Source organism: Camelus bactrianus, chromosome 34 (genome assembly GCF_048773025.1).
Source record: "Camelus bactrianus isolate YW-2024 breed Bactrian camel chromosome 34, ASM4877302v1, whole genome shotgun sequence".
NCBI lineage: Eukaryota > Metazoa > Chordata > Mammalia > Artiodactyla > Camelidae > Camelus > Camelus bactrianus.
The window spans coordinates 11,551,541-11,574,610 of record NC_133572.1 but is presented as its reverse complement, the minus strand read 5'-3'; the positions used below and the strand labels follow the sequence as shown (position 1 = coordinate 11,574,610).

The window sequence follows — 23,070 nt, the reverse complement described above, 5'->3', positions numbered from 1 at the left end:
GGATGTGGAGAGTGGAACGGAAGGATAGAGAACTCCAGCAAGGGCTCGTGAAAGTAGAATCTACCTGTTGTGCCCTGTGAATATACATATTTCTTCCTTTTATAGTATAGTTCATCTAGTATTTATTTGAGCAACTGATAAAGCCAGTAAATGGACACGTACAAAGGGACGTGTATAAACACAGGCTTGAAAGGCTCAAGTGTTTGAATACGTATTTGTATCCTGAACTGAAATGTGGGACTCAGTGATGAGGCACATTTTATTTTTATTATTGAAAGTATTAATACTAATTTCATGAATTAAAACGGTTTTTGTCCCCAAGAAACATCACAGTCACGTTAAAATATACTGTTTTAAATATTTCTAAAAGCCGCAGACTCCCATCATAGTGAATGGTGATATTAGCATACAAAGAAATGACTACAGAGTACACCGGGGAATGGAAGCCTACAGTTTTCCTGGTATCACAAACGACCTACATTTCAGAGAGCACATTTTGCTGTCCAACAAAACGAACACAAGTCTCTCGTCTAATATCCATGAGTTAATTGAAAAGGCAGACTTGGAATCTCCAATGGATTGGATAGAACCTTGTATAATTAGACAACACAGGAAACCTCAAATGTGCAATATAATAAGAACATAAGGGTGCAGGTACTATTGCAAAAAGAACATTTAACGTCCTGTGAGATCTCCAAGCTCTCAGCAAGTATTAACTAAGGAGACCCTTACCAGTAATCTCTTAAGTGTAGAACATATTTTTTCCCCAATCTGGCCTCTTTTGCAAACACACTGTGGGTCTTAAGTTAACTCCTGGAGGTCCCTGATCTTTAATAGCCTAATAACTTTAAATTCTGACTCTGGAGTTACTCCCAGGCTCAGGGACATCTTCTCTCTTATTTGAAAGGGTATTTAAAACAGCTACCTCTTCAAAATTATCAGTCCTACTTTCCTAAGTCTGGTATTTTGGCTGAGAGCTCATAGTAGGTCAAGATTTTATGAGAATGGGAAGAGATTGGTCAGCTCCTCCAAATTCCCATGTTTTTTCCCCTTGAGCTTGAGGTTCAAGGGAAAGTGTACAGTTATGCTTTGCATGGAATTCCAGTGTATGTGTGGAACAGAAATTAGTCTGGATATAAGGAAAAGATGATCAATGCTATAATGCCTCGGTGACAATGAATGGCAGTACTGCATTTTAGGACTAGGTTCCAAAATCAGGTCGAAGCTGAAAATCAAGAATCGCCTAAGTCACCTCTGAAAACATTTAAAATACTCTTAACGTTACCATATGCATGATCAAAATTTAGGTATCAAGCTTGAATGGACCTTTTATCTCTTACTAACTTTAACACCAGAGTGCTTCTCCCAGCACAGAGTCAGGTACCGTTTCTTCGTCTGGGCACCAGATGAAGTGCTAATACTAGTTCATACTTAGGAGACACACTGTCTTTCTTTAAAAACCAGATTCAGGCTCAGGACTATGAGATGCATATATTGACAGGCACATTGTACGTTGGACCAGCTGAGGAGTCAGCACTCAAGTCTTCCATCTTACGCATGTTTTGTTCTCAGTGGGGCACGGGGTGCAGAAAGGCAGAATCCTTACCCTGTTTAAATTGTCCTCCCTCTCTCTCTCCTTCCCACCTTCCCTTTCTCGTTTCCTTCCTTTTATTCCCTCTCTGTCACAAATTTTTCTTCCTTTCTCAAGCACCCTTCATTCTTTTCATCTGAAAATCTACAAGTCTCTCTTTGAAGAAAAGTCACCATTCGTCGGTTGGTTTTTTCATTGGAGAAACTTTCTTTTTTTAACTTGTAATGGGAAGGAGGTAGATATAAAGGTTACTCAAAAGAAACTAGGTGATAAACATAGCGGAATGACAAGGTGAAATAGAAGAGGGAGAAACAACAGTGAGAAGTTGGGAATGATAAAACAAACTTCATTTCTTGAAATTGTCTTGGAACCGTGTGAGAGCACTTTGAAAACCCAAAGCACTATTCAAATGCTAGGTGTCATTTGCCTGGGACTGGCTTTGTGACTGGGGGAGGCCTTTGTAAAACCTACAATGTACCAAATGTTTATTCAATGACTTCATTGGGGTAGAGTACACATAAAATAAAATCTACCATCTCAACCATTGTTAACTGTACGGTTCACTGGTATTAAATATATTCACAGTGCTGTGCAACCATCATTACCATTCACCTCCACAATTCATCTCTTAAAACTGAAACCCTATATCCATTAAATGACAACTCCCCATTCCCCCTGCCTCCCCTGGCTCCTGGCCACCACCACTCTACTTTCTGTAGCTATGATCTGAAATACTCTTAGAACCTCATATAAGTGGAATCCTATAGTCATTTGTCTTTTTGTGACTGGCTTATCACTAGCACAATGTCCTCAGGATTCATCCACGTGGTAGCTTGTGTCAGAATTTCCTTTCTTTTAAGGATAAATAATATTCTATTATATGTAGACTCCATATTCTGCTTATCTACCCATCTCCTGATGGGCATTTGTGTTGCTTCCACATTTTAGTTACTGTGAATAATGCTGTTATAAACATGGTTGTACCAATATCTCTTTGACACCCTGCTTTCAATTCTTTTGGGTATAGACCCAGAAGTGGATCCTATGGTAATTCCATTTTTATTTTTTTGAGGAACAACCATTACGGTTTTCCATAGTAGCTGTACTATTTTACATCCCCACCGACATTGCATAGAGGTTCCAATTACTTCACATCCTTGTCAAAACTTACTTTCTGTTTTTTTGATAGTAGCCATCCTAAATGGGTGTGAGGGAGAATGTATCAAATTTTGAGTTTCACCTCCCGGACTCCCACATGTAAAGTGGCTGTCAGGTAAAAATCCCTTGGTAAATTTCTGGTTAGAAGAACAGAATATGGCAAGTTCTTAGTAACTTTATCTGCAGGAAGACTGTAGTTTGTCAGGTCAAGAGACATAAATTTCATGGCTTTTTTTGTAGTGATCCTTCAATTAACCAAAACAGAGTCTTCTGCTAAGTGTCAAGCACTAGCTAGGTGCTTAAGATACAAAGATGTCCTTATGGTACTCACAGTTAGAGAGGTATTGGAAAATGTGTTTTTTTCCTAGTAAATTCAGATGCAACTGAGTCTGAGTTAAATGTTTCTTGATAAACATTCTTGTGAATAACAGACTGGTGAAATTCACCTAGTTTCAAAGAATACTAAGATAGTAATTAAAGCATGTGGCAGATCATTAATACCTATACAGCATTTGGATTATTATGAATATTGTATTAAATGACTGGACGAAGACAAAAATTAATCTTTTAATCTGCTAAGGGAGTTTTTTTTTCCCCAAAGATGGTTAAATTGAGGATGTTTAGAATATAAATAATACTCAAATTAGAACTTAAACATTAAACATTTTAAAATTAGTGGTAATTAACTATTGAGGATAATGTCAAAATGATTATAGATATGGGGAATTTTTATGACTGATACTGAGATGAAAATTCTGAGATTAATTATATTAGATAATTGTTGATCTATTGGGATAAAACTTGAAAACTAGGTATAAGCTATTTTGTAAAGACAGATAAAATATTTTGACGACCTAGGTATAAATATTTTAATAGGAAAAGAGATTTTGAATTTTATTTTGTTGAGTTCTGAAATGATTTTTCATTTGTTTCAAATGGATTTATATCTTATAGTGTGGTAGTAAATATTTAATAACCAGCTCATTCCTCTTAGGAGAAAAAGGCTCTGATTTGTGACATTTGCCAATTTTCATGATGTACATTCTCCCACTATGACTGATTTCAGGCTACCAGTGTTATACCATTGAATGTAGAATTAAGAGGAAATACACACAATAGGCTCTTGCAAGCCAGTGTAAGCCAGATCCAGCACACCTCTGCTTACATCTGAAATTATATCAGGAGTCAAGAATGACTTGGTGAAATAACCTTACAGTCTAATTAAACCTGACCAATAGTGCAATCTAGTCCATCATTCAACAAGCCTCAAGGTCAGAGAGCTTAAAGAACTAATTGTTCAAATTATGAATTTCAAATCACATACTTGAAAAAGTACCAAAATAAGATATTAAGATAATTTTAGACAAAAGGAAATGATAATTACCTAAAGATGCAGTCTCATTTCTTGTCACTTCCTTTGGAATACTTCCATTATAATTAACTGCAACAAACACTTATAGAGCCCTCATTCAGTGCTAGGAACTCTTCTAAGCACTTTACATACATCAATTAATTTAATCTTCAAAGCAATCTGTTTTATAATTGATTAAACTGAGGCACAGAGAAGCCACAGAGAAGCCATTTGTTTGAGGTCACATCATTAGTAAATGATTTGTAAGGGGTTAAAAAAAAAGTCTGTCTCCAGGGTATTTGACCTTAACCTCTGCTCATATGGCTTCTAAAATTATCTAGAAAGAAGGCTGCAAGAAAGACTTCATCCAAGTCTAGTATTACTGAAGAGAAAGGCCATGTAGACTGGAAATAAAGTCTGAAAAATTAAGACAGTGAGCTAGGAGAACAAAAACATCGCCAATAAAGGCCTTCCTTAATTTCTCCTCTGTAAGAGAAAGTTACTGTCAAGAAATTATTGAATTTAAATTTAGAGTTTATTACAATAATATCTTTTATGTAATGAAAAAATTATATAGAAATCATTGTTACAGGGGAATTTTGAGTGAAAAATTGGGGATGCGCAATTTGTTAACCACTTTCATGTGAATATTTGTGAGAGAAAATAAAGAAATGAAGATAATAATTAAGCAATACTTCAAAAGGAAAACCAACTGATTTCAGAAAGTTGGTGAAGGTTCTCATTGTTTCCACTGCAGGGATTAGCCAGCTTTTCCCCCAGAATCGGTAAGTAATGCTGGGGTTGAACTGTCCTGTGATTTAATCTGCTGCTGTAAATCCCCTTGGTCTAATCTCATAATTAAAACCAGTAAGAAAGAATTGCTTATTTATGTACAGGACGTGAAGTCCTTCAAATTCATAACTGAGTTGTAATTTTTTTTCTTTCTTCAAAGTTAGAAAGTCTACAGGAGTCTCAGATTTGGTCTAAGCATGAAGATGGGCTTTATAGATAATTTCTGGAAAACTGAATTCAGAGGAACGGTTCAGGGACACCTGAGCAAGAACTCCAAATGAGAGTGTTGCTGGGATGACTGAGCGTACGTCAAGAATCAGGAGAGCTCAATGTTTGTAAACATTTCTTAAACAGAATCACACAGATGGTTAGTGTGAGATGTTCTGGAATGATGATGTAAGTATGAGTGTAAAAGGGCGATGGCCCAGCAAGAAATCCCGTTATTTCTCAACATCCTACTTGTAAGGCGAATGTCACTTCATTGCTGCTTCCTCTTGAGGAAACCAAGGGAAAAATCTCTCCCCAGATGTACTGCATTTGCTTCTGCTTTGTTGGCCTGCTAATGCCCATTATTAAGTTTTGTATCCCTGGCTAAGGGGTAAATCAGCCACTTAGAGAGGGGTTTCACGTATGTATGGATTTCTTTTTGTTGACCCACAACCCATCCACAACTGGAAACTGTACTCTCTATGCGAAATTGAGCAATGATTTAGGCAATTGTATTATGAAGTAAAATCAGTTAATGTATGTTAATAACACTTTATAAACCATAAAAAGTCACACAAATACTTTCCTTCTCCGTGTTTTTATGGAGTAGACAATAGGAGAAACACATGTGTCAGGGACACATATGCTCTTTACTCCCAGTGGTCGTAGCATTTTATGTTAAAGAGCATGATCCTAGCTTAGTTGTGGTTATTACTGGAGCATTATATGGCCTTGTAGGCTGCGGGAGGTTAGGATAGTCAGAGGGCGTGAGTGACAAACCAGGTCTTGTACATCAGGGTCTGCAGAAGAAGTGAGGTGGACCGAGGCTTTTCTCTGGAGATCAGTTCTATAATGTAATAAATGTAGCACGCATAAGAATTCTCATTTATCCTAGGGGGGATCTTGATTTATAAAAGGCCTTTTGTCTACTTAGCAACCAAGAAGAGCAACCATTGGACCTAGAAAGGAAGAAATCAGCTGTCTATTGAAACAATACTCAAATGAACTCCAGAAACAACTGAAAGAGACTTGGAAGAAAATTATTAGGTGCTGCCTACAATTCAAAACATATAGTGAGTAATAGTGAGTGGGTCATAATGCTGCAACTGGCCTTCTTAGCTGGTGCTCAGTCATCAATAATCTCAAGCAAAGACGGTGCCAACTTCATTTTCTTTCATCTAATTAATAATTATTGAATGATTGAGGACTTACTGTGAATAGTTTATTGGCTAGCTAATTCAGCAAATATCAAAACCTAGTGTAAGGGTGACTCTGTGCTGGGCACAGATTTATGACTTTGCAGCAGTTGCATAAAAAAATATTGAAATCATCACAGTACACAAGCAGCAGGAACTGTTGTAACATCTACAAACAAACTGGTTTCCACCTTTTCTATGGACCCTGGTGCGTATCTCTATTACAGCACCTAACATATTGTTTAGTAACTTGTCCTTTACTTTCTATGTTTCTCCAACTGAAACTTTTTCTGTAGAACTGGAAAATCTTTGTGCATCTTTTACCCATCCCCATGGCCAACACAGATGCTGGTCAAATAAATGAGTAAGGGTTAACCCAAGTTCTCAGAGGAAAATACAGCAAAATAAAGAAGTTAAAATTTTAATCTAATCTTTACATTTTAAGGAAAGGGTGGATTCTAGGGAAAAAAATGTTACGAGTAAATTATGTAACATGCTTATGTTTGTTAATTAATACTTGTCCTTCATAAACTAGGTATCTCTCCTCTATGGTGTTCTAATGGTCTATACATTTATCTCTGCCTTCCACATTTTAGAATAATTTTTTACGTTTCTGTCTTCTTAGTATTCTAAAGAAAGAGTAAGCCCTGCTGAGGTGGTAAATGTGTATTATTCATCTTTGTATCACCACGGTTTATCATAGTCCTCGGCACAAGGACCATCCTCAATAGATGATTATGGAATGAATCACTATGCGGTGAATCTTCCTGAGCTTACTCATTGAAGAAGGAAACATACTGAAAACAATAAAAAGTAAAACAATTCCATTTGTATGCCTCTACAAAATAGGAGATATCAATTTATAAGAATTAAACCATATTACATAGTTTATATTGGCGATTTAATCCGAGATTACGCCCATCTGGTGAAGTTCTTGTTCTGCTTTGAGACATCGTGATTTCTTCTATTGAGGAGATTGTTTTTCAGCTAAAAGTGACTGATTAGTCTTTGGAATGGTCTGAGCCCATTTCCACCTTAATGTGGAGTATCTTTTTAAAGAAAGGGGCTTTTAGTCTTAGACTTCTGGTTTCCTTGCCCCCAGCTCAAATAAAATAAAATAAAAATCTGTTCACATCCGCCAGTCTTTTCCATTTCAGTAAATGATACAATTGTTGACTAAGAACAGAAATCCAGGAGTCGTCCAGGACTGTTTTTCTTTCTTCTTCTACCCACTGGGCCCCTTCTCCCAGCCCATTAATTACTGCCAATGTCCAATCAATTAACAGGTCCAGTGGCTCAGATTCCAAGATATATTCTGAATTTGTCAGTTTTCACCACTGCTTTATGATTAAGGTCTTGCTTTAACTATTGCAATAGCTTCTTAACTCATCTCTCACTACTTTACAGGACAGCAGGAGAGAACTTTGAAATCCACTGAAACCTGTCAGTGCTTTGCCTCTGAATGTAAAATAAAAGCCAACCTCTACATCATGTCTTCAGTGCCCTACTTGATCCGGCCTCCACCGGCCTCTTCACCTTGACCTCCTACTGCCTGCCCCTCTTTACCCCACCTCGAGGCCCCAGGCCTTCAGCTTGTCACTGGAACATGCCATGCTTATTCCATGCTCATGGCTGTTATTTTTTGCTGTCCTCTCTTCCTGTAGTATGTGCCTTGTGCATCTCCACAAGGTGACTGCTCACCACACAGCTATCTCTGATTTCTTCAGGAGGCCTCTTTAAAATAGCATCCCTGCCCCAGTTACTTTCAACTCCATTTCTCTGCTTTAGTTTCTTAGGAAGAAATTAAACTCCTCATTTCCTCATGTTATCTTGTTTAATGTCCATCATCCCTACTGAAGAGATCAGGGTTTGCATCTGCTTTGTTCACTGTTGTATCCCCAGAGTCTTCAATGGTAGGTACTTACTAAATATGTCCGGAATGATTCGAGCCTGACTCAGTGCAGGAAGTGTGCTCATTTTATGATAGGTAGACCAGGGTGGTGATTGCTTTGAGCAATATACCAGATGCACTGAGACCATGAGCTCATACCTCATTTTCCATTCAAGGCTTATAAGAAAATGAAAATATTACATTTCAGACAATTCAAACTGCAACAGGATTAGTATCCTGTGGAAAGAAGGCCAATTTAGTCCACTAATAAGTTGAGGAAACCTAATTTGTTCCATTAACAATCTACTGAAAATAATCTTTCCTTCAATATTATTGGATATATAATGGTGCTTATGTTACCTTGGGGGATTTGAGAGATGGGGAGCAAGTCATCTGCTGGGTTTCCGTGCCATTACATGTTATAGATCACTCCAGAAGATGGCTTAATTATCGTAATAAACGTCATTTGAGCACTGACCTTTTTATCCCTCCGAATGTTTGTGCGTGACCTAAGAATTTCCCGAAGTCAATATGAAACACGTGGCCTGACTTTGTCAGCATGATATTGTCATTGTGTCGGTCACACACTCCCAGGATGAACGTTACCACACACCAGCCAGCACAGGAATAGAAAAAGTTCCTCAAGGCCTAATCGGTTGAAAAACAGTAGCACAAAAATAACATACAAACAAAATGAGCAAACACAGGCGTAATGGTAAAAGTAGGACAAACAGCAAAATTATATAATCAAGAACCACTTCTATATCTCAGTTGAGAGGATGTGATTAAATGGTTGCTTCCTGATATGCTGCAGAAGCACATGGAGTGATCTGTTCTTTAGCCAAACGAATGTTTTCATTGAAATTGGGGAAAATATCTTTCATTCAGTTAAAGCTAATTTTCATAGTTTACTAGAGAGGATTCCTGGTGTGATTTGTTAATGTCTCAAATGTACAATATAGGATGATTTTTTTTTCAAGGTAAAAGAAGAAGGAACAATATGGCCCAATATTGCCTATTCCCACAGAAATTTAAAATATCGATTTTTGAATATTTGAAATTTTAACACAGAAAAAATTATATTGAGATATCTATAACACTTTATGTTTATCTTTACAAATAGGTCATCCAATTGGTGTCCAAGAGGGTTTTGGTACAGCACGTATCAGGGAAGGCCTATGCGGGTGAAAGAAGGTTCCACTATGTTAGTTGTGACTTATGTTTCTTTAAAGAACAGAGGTTACATGCCAAAATTACTCTTTTTTATTAAAAAAAAAGTCTCCTGGATATATATCATTTTCATCAGTGATACAACAATGAGTGCAACCATGGTGTAACCATGAGTGATTGGCTGAGCCACAGTTACGAGCCTTTTCGACTGGTGAGGCTGACTGGTGGGCGTGGAAGTTCATTTAACAGGACCACATGCCAGGACTCCTTAGCTCCAGGTATCCCAAGTGCCTGAGCCAGCACTTTGTCTGTTTAGATTTTCTCCACTCATAAAGTGAAGATAATAAAATATGACCTTCATGTGGTGGTTGTGAACATCAAATGTATGTGTAAACACCTCGAACAGTAAAACCCCAGGGGTTTGTGCACAACTCAAGTTACAATTTGAGTAATGGCTAAAAAAAATAGATTTCAAGATAATCTCATCTAACTCTTTGTTATTTGGCCTCCAAAACCTGTATTTCGCTCTACTCCAATCCCACAGAAACCTGGAATAGATGAACTGTTGGGTTTCTCTTTCATGGTCCATGCCAGCTAGGGTGACTGATCCTCCCAGTCTGCCCAGGACAGAAGAGTTTCCAAGAATGAAGGATTTTTAGTGTTCAGGACAGTTCTGGGCAAATCTAACGCTGGCCCATACTGCATTTTGTGTGCCTTAGCACAAAGGTGTCCCTGCCTCTGGGTGGACCCAGAAATACCAGTTCATGCCTTGGCAAGTGGGACGAGGCCTGGCTCTTGCCAACTCACCCCCGTATCTGGGAGCCCTGGTAGAGGGAAGAATCTATACGACTAACTGTACACTGTAAGCTGGATGCCAGGGTAAAGTGGGAAGAAATGTTTGCAGTTAAATGAAATAGTACATTTTATAAAGTGCTGAGATATGGAAAAATACAAACTCTATTATGCATTCCTCAAATATTGAAAGAGTAAGGCATGATAAAATAGAACTTGGCAGAAGAAATATATTGCAAAGGAAGGAGGGAGATTTACAGGAATTATAGATTGAGTACAAATAGGGACATCATCGCAGGTAAGATTGCTGTAAGGGAGGCAGCTGTGCAAAGAGAATCTTTACTGACAGCCCAGAACTGCACCTAGAGGGAAAACCAAACAGTGACATTTTTGTCCAGTTAATATACCATTTATACTGTGTCATCATTAATGGCTGATGACTGAGTGAATTAGAACTCAAGATGTATTTAACTTACTTTTTTACAAATCAGAGTATCTAATGAGCCAGAGTATATCCTTACTTAAGTACATTATTTAAAATTAGCTCCAGAAGGACAAACCTTTTCATAAGCCGCCTTTGAAGGGTTGTGCTGACTGAACCATTTTTTGATTGTATTTTCTTTCAGCGGTCCTATCAGTCCAGAATGGCGATGGATTTTCGCTAGGGTTACAGCATCAGGCACCATCTGCACCAATCCTGCTTGATTAAAAAAAAAAGAGAGAGAGATTATGGAAATCATTCTTTCTTAACAGGATGAGGGGTAGTTAGGAAATGCATCTTGATCTAGGTAACAATAACAGTTGCCAACACTACTTGGATTACCCTCTTCATTTCCAAATCTTTTCTGGAAGAGTCTTACTTAGACGGTATTCCTTCTAATTTATTCTAAATCCTGGGGAGCGATGAGGCTCCTTGTTACGTTGGGATCAGACGTATGAGAAGCAGCTGTAATTTACTTCCTAGAATTACAGTAGAGAGCCAATCTAGATGGTCTCCCAGCGACCCCACTGAATCAAGAGTAGTGAATTAAGTAACATACAGCTTGTGCATTCATTCACAGTTTAAGGGAGGACATTCAAACTTGTATAACAAGCATATTTATGATGTAAGTGAATCAAATACAATCTCCATGACAGATATTTTAAATATATTATAAAAATCAATGTGCAGGTTAATAAAAGCTTCACTGCTCAATGTTTCATTTCTAGGAGTGAAGCGAGTAACTCTGCAATAAACATGGGAAAAGCCACCTGCTCTTTCCTTCTCAGTCAACATTAAAGGGAAACGATGATAATAATTCTTTTAAAGGGAGCATATATTGACTGAACTTCAAAAGGACCTTTGCCCCACTAGCCATGCATCCAATAAAGCTTGTCTTCATAGTGTTCCTAAGGTTATTGGAATATAAACATTTTCAAATCTTTGGATGTTTATTCTGTACAGAGCAGCTATTTATTTATTTTTTAGGGTCAGGGGATCATGTATATTATACAGATTGTGTCTTGCACGAGGGTGCCTGCTGTAAGTGCATCTGAACTGGTTTATGCTGCAGAACAGCAATTTAAGCCCATATTTAAAACTCTCCCAGGACTAGTGTCTACAAAAGAAACTGAAGTGTACAGGCTCCGTACATAAAGTCATTGAAAGAAACTAAAGTCTAGAATCTCTGATTTCCACAACCTTGACAACTGCAAGGGCTGTGAACACAAATGCCCGAAGGGACCAGGGTCACAAATGTAACTAAATGAAAAGAGAGGTGGTTGAGTTTTAAAAATGGACTGTTTCATGATCTACCTTAGAAATATTAAAATAAAACAACAAATAAGCAGATCACAGTAATAGTAAGCAGAACACATTTCTGTGCTGGATTTGGCCAGTGGCAGCTGGCTGCAGCCTTAATATCTCTCTCTCTCTTTTTTTTTTTGCAGCCTTAATATCTTAATAAACAATAGCTCAGTTATGACCATTAGGAATCTACTTTGCTGAATCAGAAACTTAAACATAGGGAGTGGTAACTGAATGCTGCAAAAATAATCTATTAAAATACTTTTGTTAAAAACAGTAAGAAAGAAAGAAACTTAACACCCCAGAGACAAATCCTGGGTATATCTTTAATATCATAACACCTCTCCCTCCGCCCCGACAGTACTCAGCTCTTGTGCAGGTTTTCTCATGCTTATAAAGTGAGAAAACAAATGTAAAGCATTACATTTAATAGTAATACAATTACTCTGGAAAGATTAATATAGTTTTTCTTACTAATCCTGAAAATTTCTCTTATTTTTTTCAGTTCCCCCATTTAACACTTCCTAACAGAACATCACGTTCTACCTGGTTCCGGAGTGCTTCATTGCCACCTCATATCTGACCATGACCAAAATGAGGACTGAGATTATTGTACCCCTTAGACATGGTGCTGGAGTAACGTCAGTTACTTCTCAGACCACATTTGTCTTCAGGGAGTTCATCATTGCTAAATTCCAAGCCATTTATCATCAGTCTTTCATTGCTGACCAGCCAGAAAACTTTGCACCTAATTTATAACAATCATGGTGGCTAAATTCTGCCCATTAATTAAAACCATAAATTACACTTCATACATTTTAAGCTAGTATGTGTCATACACCTGTTAAAAACTTCTAGCATAATTCTGTGCACACTGACTAATCTATGGGCTCCATTCTTTCTGTTCTCTAATGCAGCATTTCTCAAATTTTCTGCCCATATGTATCAACTGGGGATCTTGTTAACATGTAGGTTCTTATTCAGTAGGGTGAGGGTGGGGCCTGAGATTCCGCATTTCTAACAAGCTCCCAGGTGATGTCATTGCTGCCGGTCCCTGGGTCACACTGTAAGTAGCAGGGTTCTTAGGGACAAAACTTTCCCAGATGGTACCACACAAGGCAGTGTTTCTCAAAAGGGGGTGCACGATACACATCAGAGCAGCTTTTTGGAATCACTGAGACATGAACCCCCCACTCTACACCCCCACCCCACCCCTGCCCAGTGGAGACCCTGATTTAGTACCCTCATTGGGTCCTAGTTACATCCGCTCCTCCAATTTTCCTATGTAATTTTTATGCCCACCAAATTTAGAGCAAATTTGGAGTGATGAAATAAATCCTAAAAAATTTTTATCTGCCCTGATCGTGTCTCCCAAAGTTCTTATAATATCATATACAAAGTAGTCATGAAGATTATAATAAACAATAATGTTGATAAATGGAGATCCCTTCTCAAGGGCACAAACTCCATTTAAGTCATTTTAGTATTCCCTAGCTTACTCTGTGACATTTCTCGAGAATACTAGATATTCAATAAGCCTTGGAATACGATTAAAAATGGAACGTAATCACCTAAAAAAGACATTTGCTTTAATGACCTCCATTTTTCTTGAAGAAGCATTTGGCCAGTGTAATGCCCTCTGAAATCTTACAACTATGGAAGACTTTTGGTAGACAGTGGGGAAGAGTAACTTATTTGTCTTATGACATCCATAACTTTGGGCAAGTCTACAGTCACTTATGTTGAGTCATTTTATTAACTTTAAAAGCTTTAGGCTTTGTTACATTCTATGACTATAAACAGAGAAATGAGGAGCTAGAATTGAAGAATTCAACTGAGGTTAGTGTAGTATTCAATTTCTGAAGAGAAAGTAATCTGCGTGACATCAAAAAGCTCATCTAGCTTTATTCTTCCTCCTTCAACATATGAGGATACGAAAGAATTAGGTCATCTATGTGAGAAATGGTTGTGTAAAACTCAAGGAACAGTGATCTCAGAGTAGCAATAACAAAAGACGTAGGAACTAGAGCTTCAGGACTTCAGGGGTGGGACACCTGGCCTGGAAACAAGGGTCATATCATCAGAAATAACTGGGTAGTACGACCTGCAACAGCAACCCTGAGGTCTCCAGTTGCCAGCTAAGCTAACTAGAAGGCGCTTCCACACTTGGCTTCTAAACGCTCGAGTCACAGCTGGCCGGGGTAATGAGCCTAGTGATGGGACCTCAGGAACGGGGGGACCAAGCAGTAATAATTTTGTTTTTTTGAGGTGATGGGTTTAAATTGTGGCGCTGCCTGAGTTTAAAAAAAAAAAAAAAGGGACAACATAGTTTTAGGCCCCTTTTCCAGTTCTGTGACTTTTTTATTCCTTTGTTTATGCAGATGTATTTGCTATAATCCATGCCAACTAATGTAACGAAATTCTTAGGGGCAATGGCCACACGTAAAAAATTACAAGAAACCTTAGAAATCATTTCTTCTATTTATCATGATTATAATTAAGTATAACTTTTACCTCTGAAGTTTGGGTAGTTATTTGGGTGGATCATTGACATTATTTTCATTGAAAATGTGTATAAATGTAATTATATTTCCATATTAAAGTTGTGGCTTTTTATAAAGGAAAAGAAATGCTGAAGTATGTTTAAAGTTTGCATGTATAGTTATCTTTGACTGTTGATATTATACTTCAGTCAAAAGTCTTCTAGAAACTAAATGCATGTTTATAATGTATTGAGAATTTTCAGAACTCCTTTCAGCATTCACAACTTTGTAAGTTTTGTGTTAAAAGGCAACAGTTGTAGTTTTTTGAATGAGTAGATTTTTTTTATTATTAGTTTACAAAAGGAGAAAAAAGTATGAGTTAGCTATTAATGTAATTAACCCTTGAAGACACACAAAAGGATATCACAGTTAACATTTAGATTGTCAAAGTCCTAATTAACAGGTAGAAGGATATTATGTTTTATATAAATTATTTTGGCTTTTTGTTTTTGATAACAATTCTTTGTTAAAAAGAAGAATGACTATGTCTAGTTCTTTGGATTCTCAAATTTGTCATCTTAAATGAAAGCTGTGGAAAGTCTGGTGGCATATTACTGATGAACACACGAGATAAATAATGTAAGTCAAACCACCTTCCAATCTATACTGACCTTGGCCTTTTCCTGTGGATAGACATCTATAGATGATCATTTGCATATCCAGGCCCTCCTGCAGCCAAATATTGTCCATCACTTGAATAATCTGCAGAACAAGCATATCCTGACGAAGATCATCTCCAGCCTGTTAAAAACAAAATTACAGACTCTGGTTTCTCCTTGAATTCTATTAAAAGCTTTCATATTACGGTATATATCATTTCTTTCCTTGAATCGTTTTCCAGCCTGTCTTAGGATGGTTTCAATGGTTTTATTAGCTGTAAGAGTACCTTGTGTTTCTCACAGAAGATCAAAGAAAATGAGACCTTTCCTTTAAATGATTACAGAGCTTTAGCCATCATGTCAGAAGCTGCCCGGAATGCTGTTCCCTGATAATAATCTTTCAATTTATTATCCATGTACAATATCTTAGAGTCAGCGTCTAGTGAAGAGAGGTTGGATGAATGTTTATTCAAATTTCAAACTCAGCCAAGAGAGATCTCTTTCTAAGGGAAACATTATTTGCTGTGCCATAAATGTATGCATGGAATATACACTCAGAATACCAAGCGCTTTTTGGCTAGGAGAATAAATAGCACACATCTGATTCCTCAGACTTTGAATTACTGACTTACTATGAAGGCAGTTAAAAAGTTTTCAGAGTTAATGGCCTTTGATGGTAATAAAAATGAAAGAGGGGTAATTTTCTAGCATAGGTGAAGGAAATAGAATATGTCCAAAGGGGAAGGATAGTTCTAGGTTTTAACTAGTAAGAGGCTTAGTTTTGAAAATGTTTTCTCAACTATATGCAGAAAACTACGCCAAGATGAGATTTTGTGTTGTTCTTTCTTTTCTTCACCAAAAATGCAGTGCCTTGGGACGGTTAATGCTTGAGGCTACAAAGGCCACAGCAAAAGTATGGCTGTGGGTCATTAGCCTCAAAACTAGTTCGAATCTATCAAAAAATTCACTCTGAGACCTTGTCTGGCTTGGCTGAATAATTTATTAAATTAACTGAATGACTGGCAAATGCTTACATTTTACTTACAGCTCCTTCTTTAGTCCTTTTTCCACCTGTCTGTAACCTTGTTACTGCCCTTTACTGTCCTATGGGATTCATAGCAGCACTATTTACAGTAGCCAAGGCATGGAAGCAACCTGAATGTCCATTGACAGATGAATAGATTAAGAAGTTGTGGTATATTTACATAATAGAATACGACTCAGTCATAAAAAAGAATAAAATAATGCCATTTGCAGCAACATGGATGGGCCTGGAGATTGTCATTCTAAGTGAAGTAAGCCAGAAGAAGAAAGAAAAAATATGACATCACTTCGATGTGGAATCTAAAAAAATGACACAAATGAACTTATTTACAAAACAAAAACAGACTCACAGACATAGAAAACAAACTTATCGTTATGGGTGGGGAAGGAGAGGAATGGAGGGATAAACTGGGAGTTTGGGATTGGCAGATATTAACTACTATATATAAAATAGATAAGCAACCTACTATATAACACAGGGAACTATATTCAGTATCTTGTAACAACCTATAATGAAAAAGAATGTGGAAAAGAATATATGTATGTATATGTATAACTGATTTACTATGCTGTACACCAGAAATTAACACAACATTGTAAACAGATTATACTTCAATAAAAAAATAAAAGAATAAAAGAGAAGACAACTCAAATTACCAAAATAAGCAAGTGCTAGCAGATAAGAATTTTATGTTAAACTACATCATTTGAGTTTCAGCTAATTTTGATTCTAATTTAGTATCTAGGCCAAAAGAAGACTCTTCCCCTAGAGGCTTATTGCAATTCTGCTTTCTGAAATACTCAAAAGTGACTGTATCATTTCATTTGTTGAAACATATCTCCCTGAGTTTTGCACTGAAGATTCACTGGCTTTGAGTAATGTTTGATTTATTGCCACAGTTTGGCATGTACTATAATTCTGGAAAAATACAGAATCAAAAATAACTGGAATCTTCTGTGCTGCTGCAGAAGAAAAGAGCTATAGTACTTTCTTTTTGTGAGTAATAAATCAATAATTCTACCTATGGAATCAATTTTGTGTTTCAGGAGGGCCACTGTTACCTTAAAAATGACGCTGATGTTTTTGCCCATTGGATTAGCATTAAGGAAAGTAATCTTCAATGGCAAAGCATTCGATGTGAAATATGAACAGGCCTATGGGATGAGAAGAAGAGAAAAATGGTGAGCAAAATAGAGCAAAAAGAACACTTTCCTTGAAACCATGGCCCCTTGCAGAATCTGCTATATTAGCAGATATAATACACATAAATAATTTTTCACTTTGGAACAAAGAAAAATATTTATTAGAAAAAAACTTTAGTCTACCAAACAAAGCTTTTACTTGCAAACTGAAAAGCCATCTTTTGGCAGGTTGTAAATCTTCAGCTACATTTTTTCTCACCAAACAGTGATGATGCGTAAATAAACTAAGTAGTATGTAGGAACTGTGCTTATGCTAGTTGGTTAATGTATAAAAGATGAAATGGCGATTTTAAAAATACATTTCCTTTTAATTTTTTCTGCTCTGTAGCATACTTTAAGGAAACACGAATACAGAGTTAAGAAAGATCTGGGTTCAAATTTGGACTCTGTAATGCATCAGCTGTAAGACCCTGGGCAAGTTACTTAAATGTTTGTATTCAACTAAAAAATAGAGATAACAACCCCTGCCTCACACATTTTTGTAACAGGTATATGAGCTAATGGATATAAAATACTTTTTACAGTATCTGACACTAATCTGGTACTTCAAAAAATTAATGCAATCTTTCCCCCTTTTCGTTAATGAACAATTTCTTATCTATACCAGTAACAGTACATGTATTTCCTCTTCTCATTTCTTTCAATTATATTTTACATTTCTATTTTCAGCTTTATGATATTGACTACTTTCCATTATACTTTCTTATTGCTCATTTTCCTTTTATGTGCTTACAATTGTTTGAGTGTTAAAAGGCTGTTAAGTCTTCAGGCTATTAGAGAGTTCATGTTGACAGCAAAGAGTTAAATCAATACTAAAGATAGGAGAAGGGCTTGATACTTTCAATTTTTCAACTTAGTAAAATATGACATCAATATGTTTTGAACGACCAGTTTGACTATTGTTATTTCTGAGAAGTCTGAGATCAGTAAAGTTAAGAGGAAAGGATCTATTTCTTAAGTTAACCTATCGACATAAATCTAACCTAATCCCTAGCAAACAGAAACCCTTGCTTACTGAATCAATTTGAGTTTTACAGTAAAAGGATGAGGCCGCTTGTTAACTAATGAATTCTTGCTGCAAGAGTCAATCAATTAGGGAACATGTGACCTTCTGTCATGGTATTGAATTAGGAAGCCTTGTCTTAGGCCAGAGTCTAGACCAGTGGTTTCCAAATTCTCCTCACTGAATCCTTGGGGGGATGGTGATCGCTTTGAGGTATCCCCTTAACTCCAAGAGATACGGGGTTAACAGAGGCGGAAGGCAAGGCTTAGCCTCTCTTCTTAATCACATCACTAAGAATTATTTTGCTTTCATTGTTTCATATTTTGGTTTTCACATGCAGTATATTTTTTGAAAGTTATCTCACATAACACACATGTGTCAAATGTGTAGTACACATTTGACAACTACTATGCACAAACCATTATTTTTTCCCATTTCAGAAACACCCAGTGAACTAAACTCTACAAATGTACTCAACTTATCTACTGAATAAACTGACTTACATTGCCATCAATCCCCTTTATGCAGAGGGCGGGGTTCAGAGGAAGGTGACAGGTGTCTGCATACTGAAAGAATTCTTCTAGTCTGCCAATCTCTTTCTTCAGAACTTCCTGGAAAAAATCATTAGAAAAAGCATTTTTGAAACTGTAAAGAACTTGACTTTTCCTCCAAGTTACAATTTTCCTCCATTGATTAAGTAAACTCTTTAATTCAGAGGTTGTATGCTTGGAGGCTTTGGGGTTGGGTAAGTGATTAGTCACACACGAAGAGGCAGTGGGCTAAAGACAACAGGGAGTACTGGGGAAAATGGGGAAGGAAAGATCGCCTGCCCTTTCTGGAGGACTTTAAATTCAATTAAAAACAAAACCAAAATAAAGCACTGTCCTGTTCGAAGACATGATGGGTTGGACTTGATCTGCAGCCCAACTTGTAACCCCTGCTTTAAGTAATTATTAACATGATCCATTTATCTTAATTCCCTGAAATCTTAGTGTGCACCTCTCAAGATTTTCACTTACTAGTACATTTTAGAAAAATTTATATAAAGTACCTTAAGGCTCTTCCATGCATCCAGAGTTTATATATCTCCCACTTAGAAATAAATTCCATGCTTCTACTTGGTATTCTCCTAGGTAGGTGAAGTAGCGTAGCTTCTGGCATTTCTACCAAATGAAGTGACTTCCAGCAAGAAAAATCTTGTGCTGGGAAAGCATTCTGGGATACTTCGCCTATTACTATTTTCGTATGATTTTGCTGAAAACTTTGGTTGATTTGAAACAGTGGATGGAGAGAAACTATGAGCTCCCCTGAGTACAGGGTTCATGTTTTAGTCATCTTTCTATCCTTAACTCCTAGTCGCTAGTAAGTTCTTAATTGCTATGGAGTGATACTCTTAAGACAATGGATGGATGTCCACCATTCACCGCACCTAGAATGTTGAACTTAAGAGAACCCACTTAATGGCCTGTATCAGTGAAGGGAACCAGTAATGCAGGTAATTAAAAAGACCAAGTGTTCTTCCATTAGATCAGGAAAAAAGAAGAGCCAGGCGCATCATTATCATCAGCAATGAAAGAGGCACGACATTTTGACTATCGTCCATGGGTCTTAGTGCAAAACTGTTACTGTCTACGCCCCTGTTGATTTGTTTCATTTAATTCATTTTATTTGCTGTGGCAAAAAAAAAAAAAAAAGGTTTTAAAAACGTGACTTTGATTAGTGCGGTGTTAGAAAAATCTAGACCTAGATTTTGTACCTTGGGCAAGGGTGCTCTAAAAAGTCCCCTGCGTTCTTCTCCCGTGAGTCTGAGCGTGCTGCCATTCGAAGAAAATTACTTCATCAGGCCTTTTTAGTCAAATTGCCTTTAAGTTGGTCTCTTGTTAGGTACTGTCTATGCTATATGGCTACTTAGATCATAAACCCATGTCCTGGTGATAGATAATTATCATTAACTCTCGGATAAAAAATTGAAAAAGTATCTTGATCAAAATAATTGATTTAAGTGCCTTACAACTAAATACAATCAAGGAATTTACTTTTTTAAGCTATGAAATTAAAACTTAATTGAACCAAAGATCGAAAAAAAAAACCAATTTCACTACATGAAGACTGATTTCTCCACAAACCTGTCTCTGAGGGTCACTGGCAGATTTGACTTTTTCCCCAATGTCTCCCAGAATTTTGATAAGTTTCTTCTCCTTGGAAAACTCATCACTCAAGGCTTTTCCTGCACAGAATTGGAGAGCAGCCAATAGTTTCTGATACCAGCTTTTAAAATAAGCTTCGTTCTGTGCATCCTTTAGCAGCCTGAAGGAAAAGAGAGAAAAAGAATCCTTGTATCTAAGCCGATTTTTTGAACACCTCCAGCAGGAACAATAAGAGCTTTTCAGACTAATCTGTATTTGGTGGCTTTGGGCAGGTTAACAGCCTAGAATGGGGAAAATATTGTTTATTTGCTGGCAGTCATCAAGTTTCATCTGATAGTTAATGAGATTCCAAGAGTGAAGAATCAATAAGAGACCTGCCTTTTCTCATTTCAGTTCACAGGGCACTTTTTCTTTCAGGCTTCTTAAATTCTATAACAAATACTTATCTTAAGAACATATTTTTGACTTCTTATTAAAATACAAAGAAACTTAGAAATAGTATTTATCAGTCACTACACTATACTGCAACTCAACCAACAACCCCACCTTTTTCTGCTTTTCTTCAAGAGATAATGTCCCCACACTGTCACATACCTCACATACCTAAATATTGCTCTTTCTTCCAGCCCCTCCCCTTGATTACCTGGAGGAAGAGATTTAAAGGCGAGAGCACGATTTTTGTTTCCAGGCATTTCTGGATCCAAATTTCAGCCCTACCAGTTACAAGCAACTTAGGCCAGTCACTTAACCAGGCTGAGGTTTTATTTCTTTATCTGTAAAATAAAGTAATAACTCTGGCTCTACAGAGTAGTATGGAATATAGAATGAGCTTATGCTATTTTAAATCAAAAGGGCTTAGCACAATGTATGTAATAGTCAGAAAACATTATTTCTTCTGTATCTTGCAGGCTCCCCAAGCCAGCTTCTGTTACTGCCTGGCAGTCAGCTCGTGTCATGAACACGGGAGACACAGAACAACAACAAAAAAAGGAAGAATATTTCACCAGATAAGGGACCAGTGACAAATACCTGGTTACTCTCTCTGCCATGTGACAATTTCTATTGCCTTGAAACTAATTCCAACATGCTTAACTTAATTTTTTAATTATGCCCTAAAAGACTGAAATAAAATTAAAAAAAAGACGAATTCCTTTGAATGTTAACCTCTCTTTGATTGATTGTTTAATTCTTAACTTGCCTCTAGTCTTCTTCTCTTCTAAAAAATAATTATCAGTCAAGTAACTAGAAAAAGGTGAGAATGGAATACTGAAAAAAAAAAAAGGATTAAATGGATAGCAGACAAAATATATATAGATGAGTTTCATTCTATTTCATGCAATTCTAATTTTGCATCTGTGCCCAATACATACTGTGTTACAGAGACTCTAATAAATTATTTTCATTTGTTCTGTTCTCTGTTCTTGTACACTTAAATTAAAAAATTAATTGACTGAACTTGCATTTTTTTTTTTTAGGTGAGGGTTTGCTCCCTTGTCACTGTTATGAAGCCACCTTATCTTCTAGTATCTCTTTTTACTTTTCCAAAGGAAATATAAACTAAGTGGAATAATAGTTCTTCTGGAAAACATAAAAAAAAAACAAAAACAACTCAAGGGACTAAAGATGTATTGATAGAAAATATAATCCATTGATATTTATATTTTCAATATAAGAAGAGTATTAGACAATGAAAAGTTTTCCTACCCAGCCCTATGGTGAGATTTTAAAACGTCAGACGTAATAAATGAATCACGTCATTATTTGGAGGCTCTCAGAAAATGAGTGTTGTGTGAGTGCGAATTGGAAAGCCCCAAATGAAAGCATCCACATGTAAAACTTCAAGTCATTTTATGCAGAATGTATACTTCAGAGGTTCTCAGTATTTTGAGGACCTTTGTAACATACTATTTTGTAGTCTACTTGGGTCAGTGAGGTAGGAAATAGATGGGTAAAGCATTTTCAGATTCCATATCAATGCTTGCCAGCATTTTTATACACTTTGAATATTGAGTTACTTGTTTGTAAAGATATTTGAAACCTGTCTGGTACCTAAATATAACTCTATAACCACCTGACTACTATAAACATGATAAAAGGAAAGGTTATTCTGCACAGATGAAGTCAACCCCATTCTTTACTAAAATAATTAAAGATATATTTTTGGGGCAAGGATCAAAATGGTCAAAATTATACAATGTGTATTCATAATACTCTTAATTCTCATTCTGTTAGAAATGTATTTGCTTCTCTCATGGGCAGCTGATTCAAAGAGGGGAAAACTCAGTTTGATTCCTAATTCAAAATAAAACAGAACAGGGGGAGATTTGCAGATAGAATATGTGACTGTTAAGAAAAAATTTTAAGTGAAGAAAACTCAGTGTATTCCACTGTGATTATTCCCCTTATAGAACCCATCCCTCATTCAGACTTTCATCCCTGCCATGGATGATGTGCTCTCCTGGTGAGATGTGGCTCAAACTCTACAGCTTTTTACCAACTTGTAGAGTTTTTTTACACATTGCAGACTTGAAATCATAGCACATTACAGATGACCATGAGAGGTCAGTTAGTCTGTCCCTGTGTTGTTAGGCACAGTC

The 23,070-nt window shown here is 36.7% G+C and overlaps 1 protein-coding gene across 4 annotated transcripts in view; it reads right to left on the bottom strand.

The window, feature by feature from the left end:
- Nucleotides 1–23,070, bottom strand: part of PIK3C2G (phosphatidylinositol-4-phosphate 3-kinase catalytic subunit type 2 gamma) — a 266,594-nt gene that overhangs the window by 76,472 nt on the left and 167,052 nt on the right. For all 4 annotated transcript variants that reach the window (XR_006721857.2, XM_010946489.3, XM_045510287.2 and 1 more), the window contains exons 19-24: nt 20,453–20,633; nt 18,830–18,937; nt 17,183–17,275; nt 15,089–15,218; nt 10,709–10,845; nt 8,665–8,834 (exon numbers count right to left, since the gene is read on the bottom strand). Coding sequence is in view for 3 of the 4 variants with exons in the window: in XM_010946489.3 (XP_010944791.2) it covers nt 8,665–8,834; nt 10,709–10,845; nt 15,089–15,218; nt 17,183–17,275; nt 18,830–18,937; nt 20,453–20,633 (819 nt within the window). In the remaining variant the exon portion in view is untranslated. The remainder of the gene's footprint in view (nt 1–8,664; nt 8,835–10,708; nt 10,846–15,088; nt 15,219–17,182; nt 17,276–18,829; nt 18,938–20,452; nt 20,634–23,070) is intronic.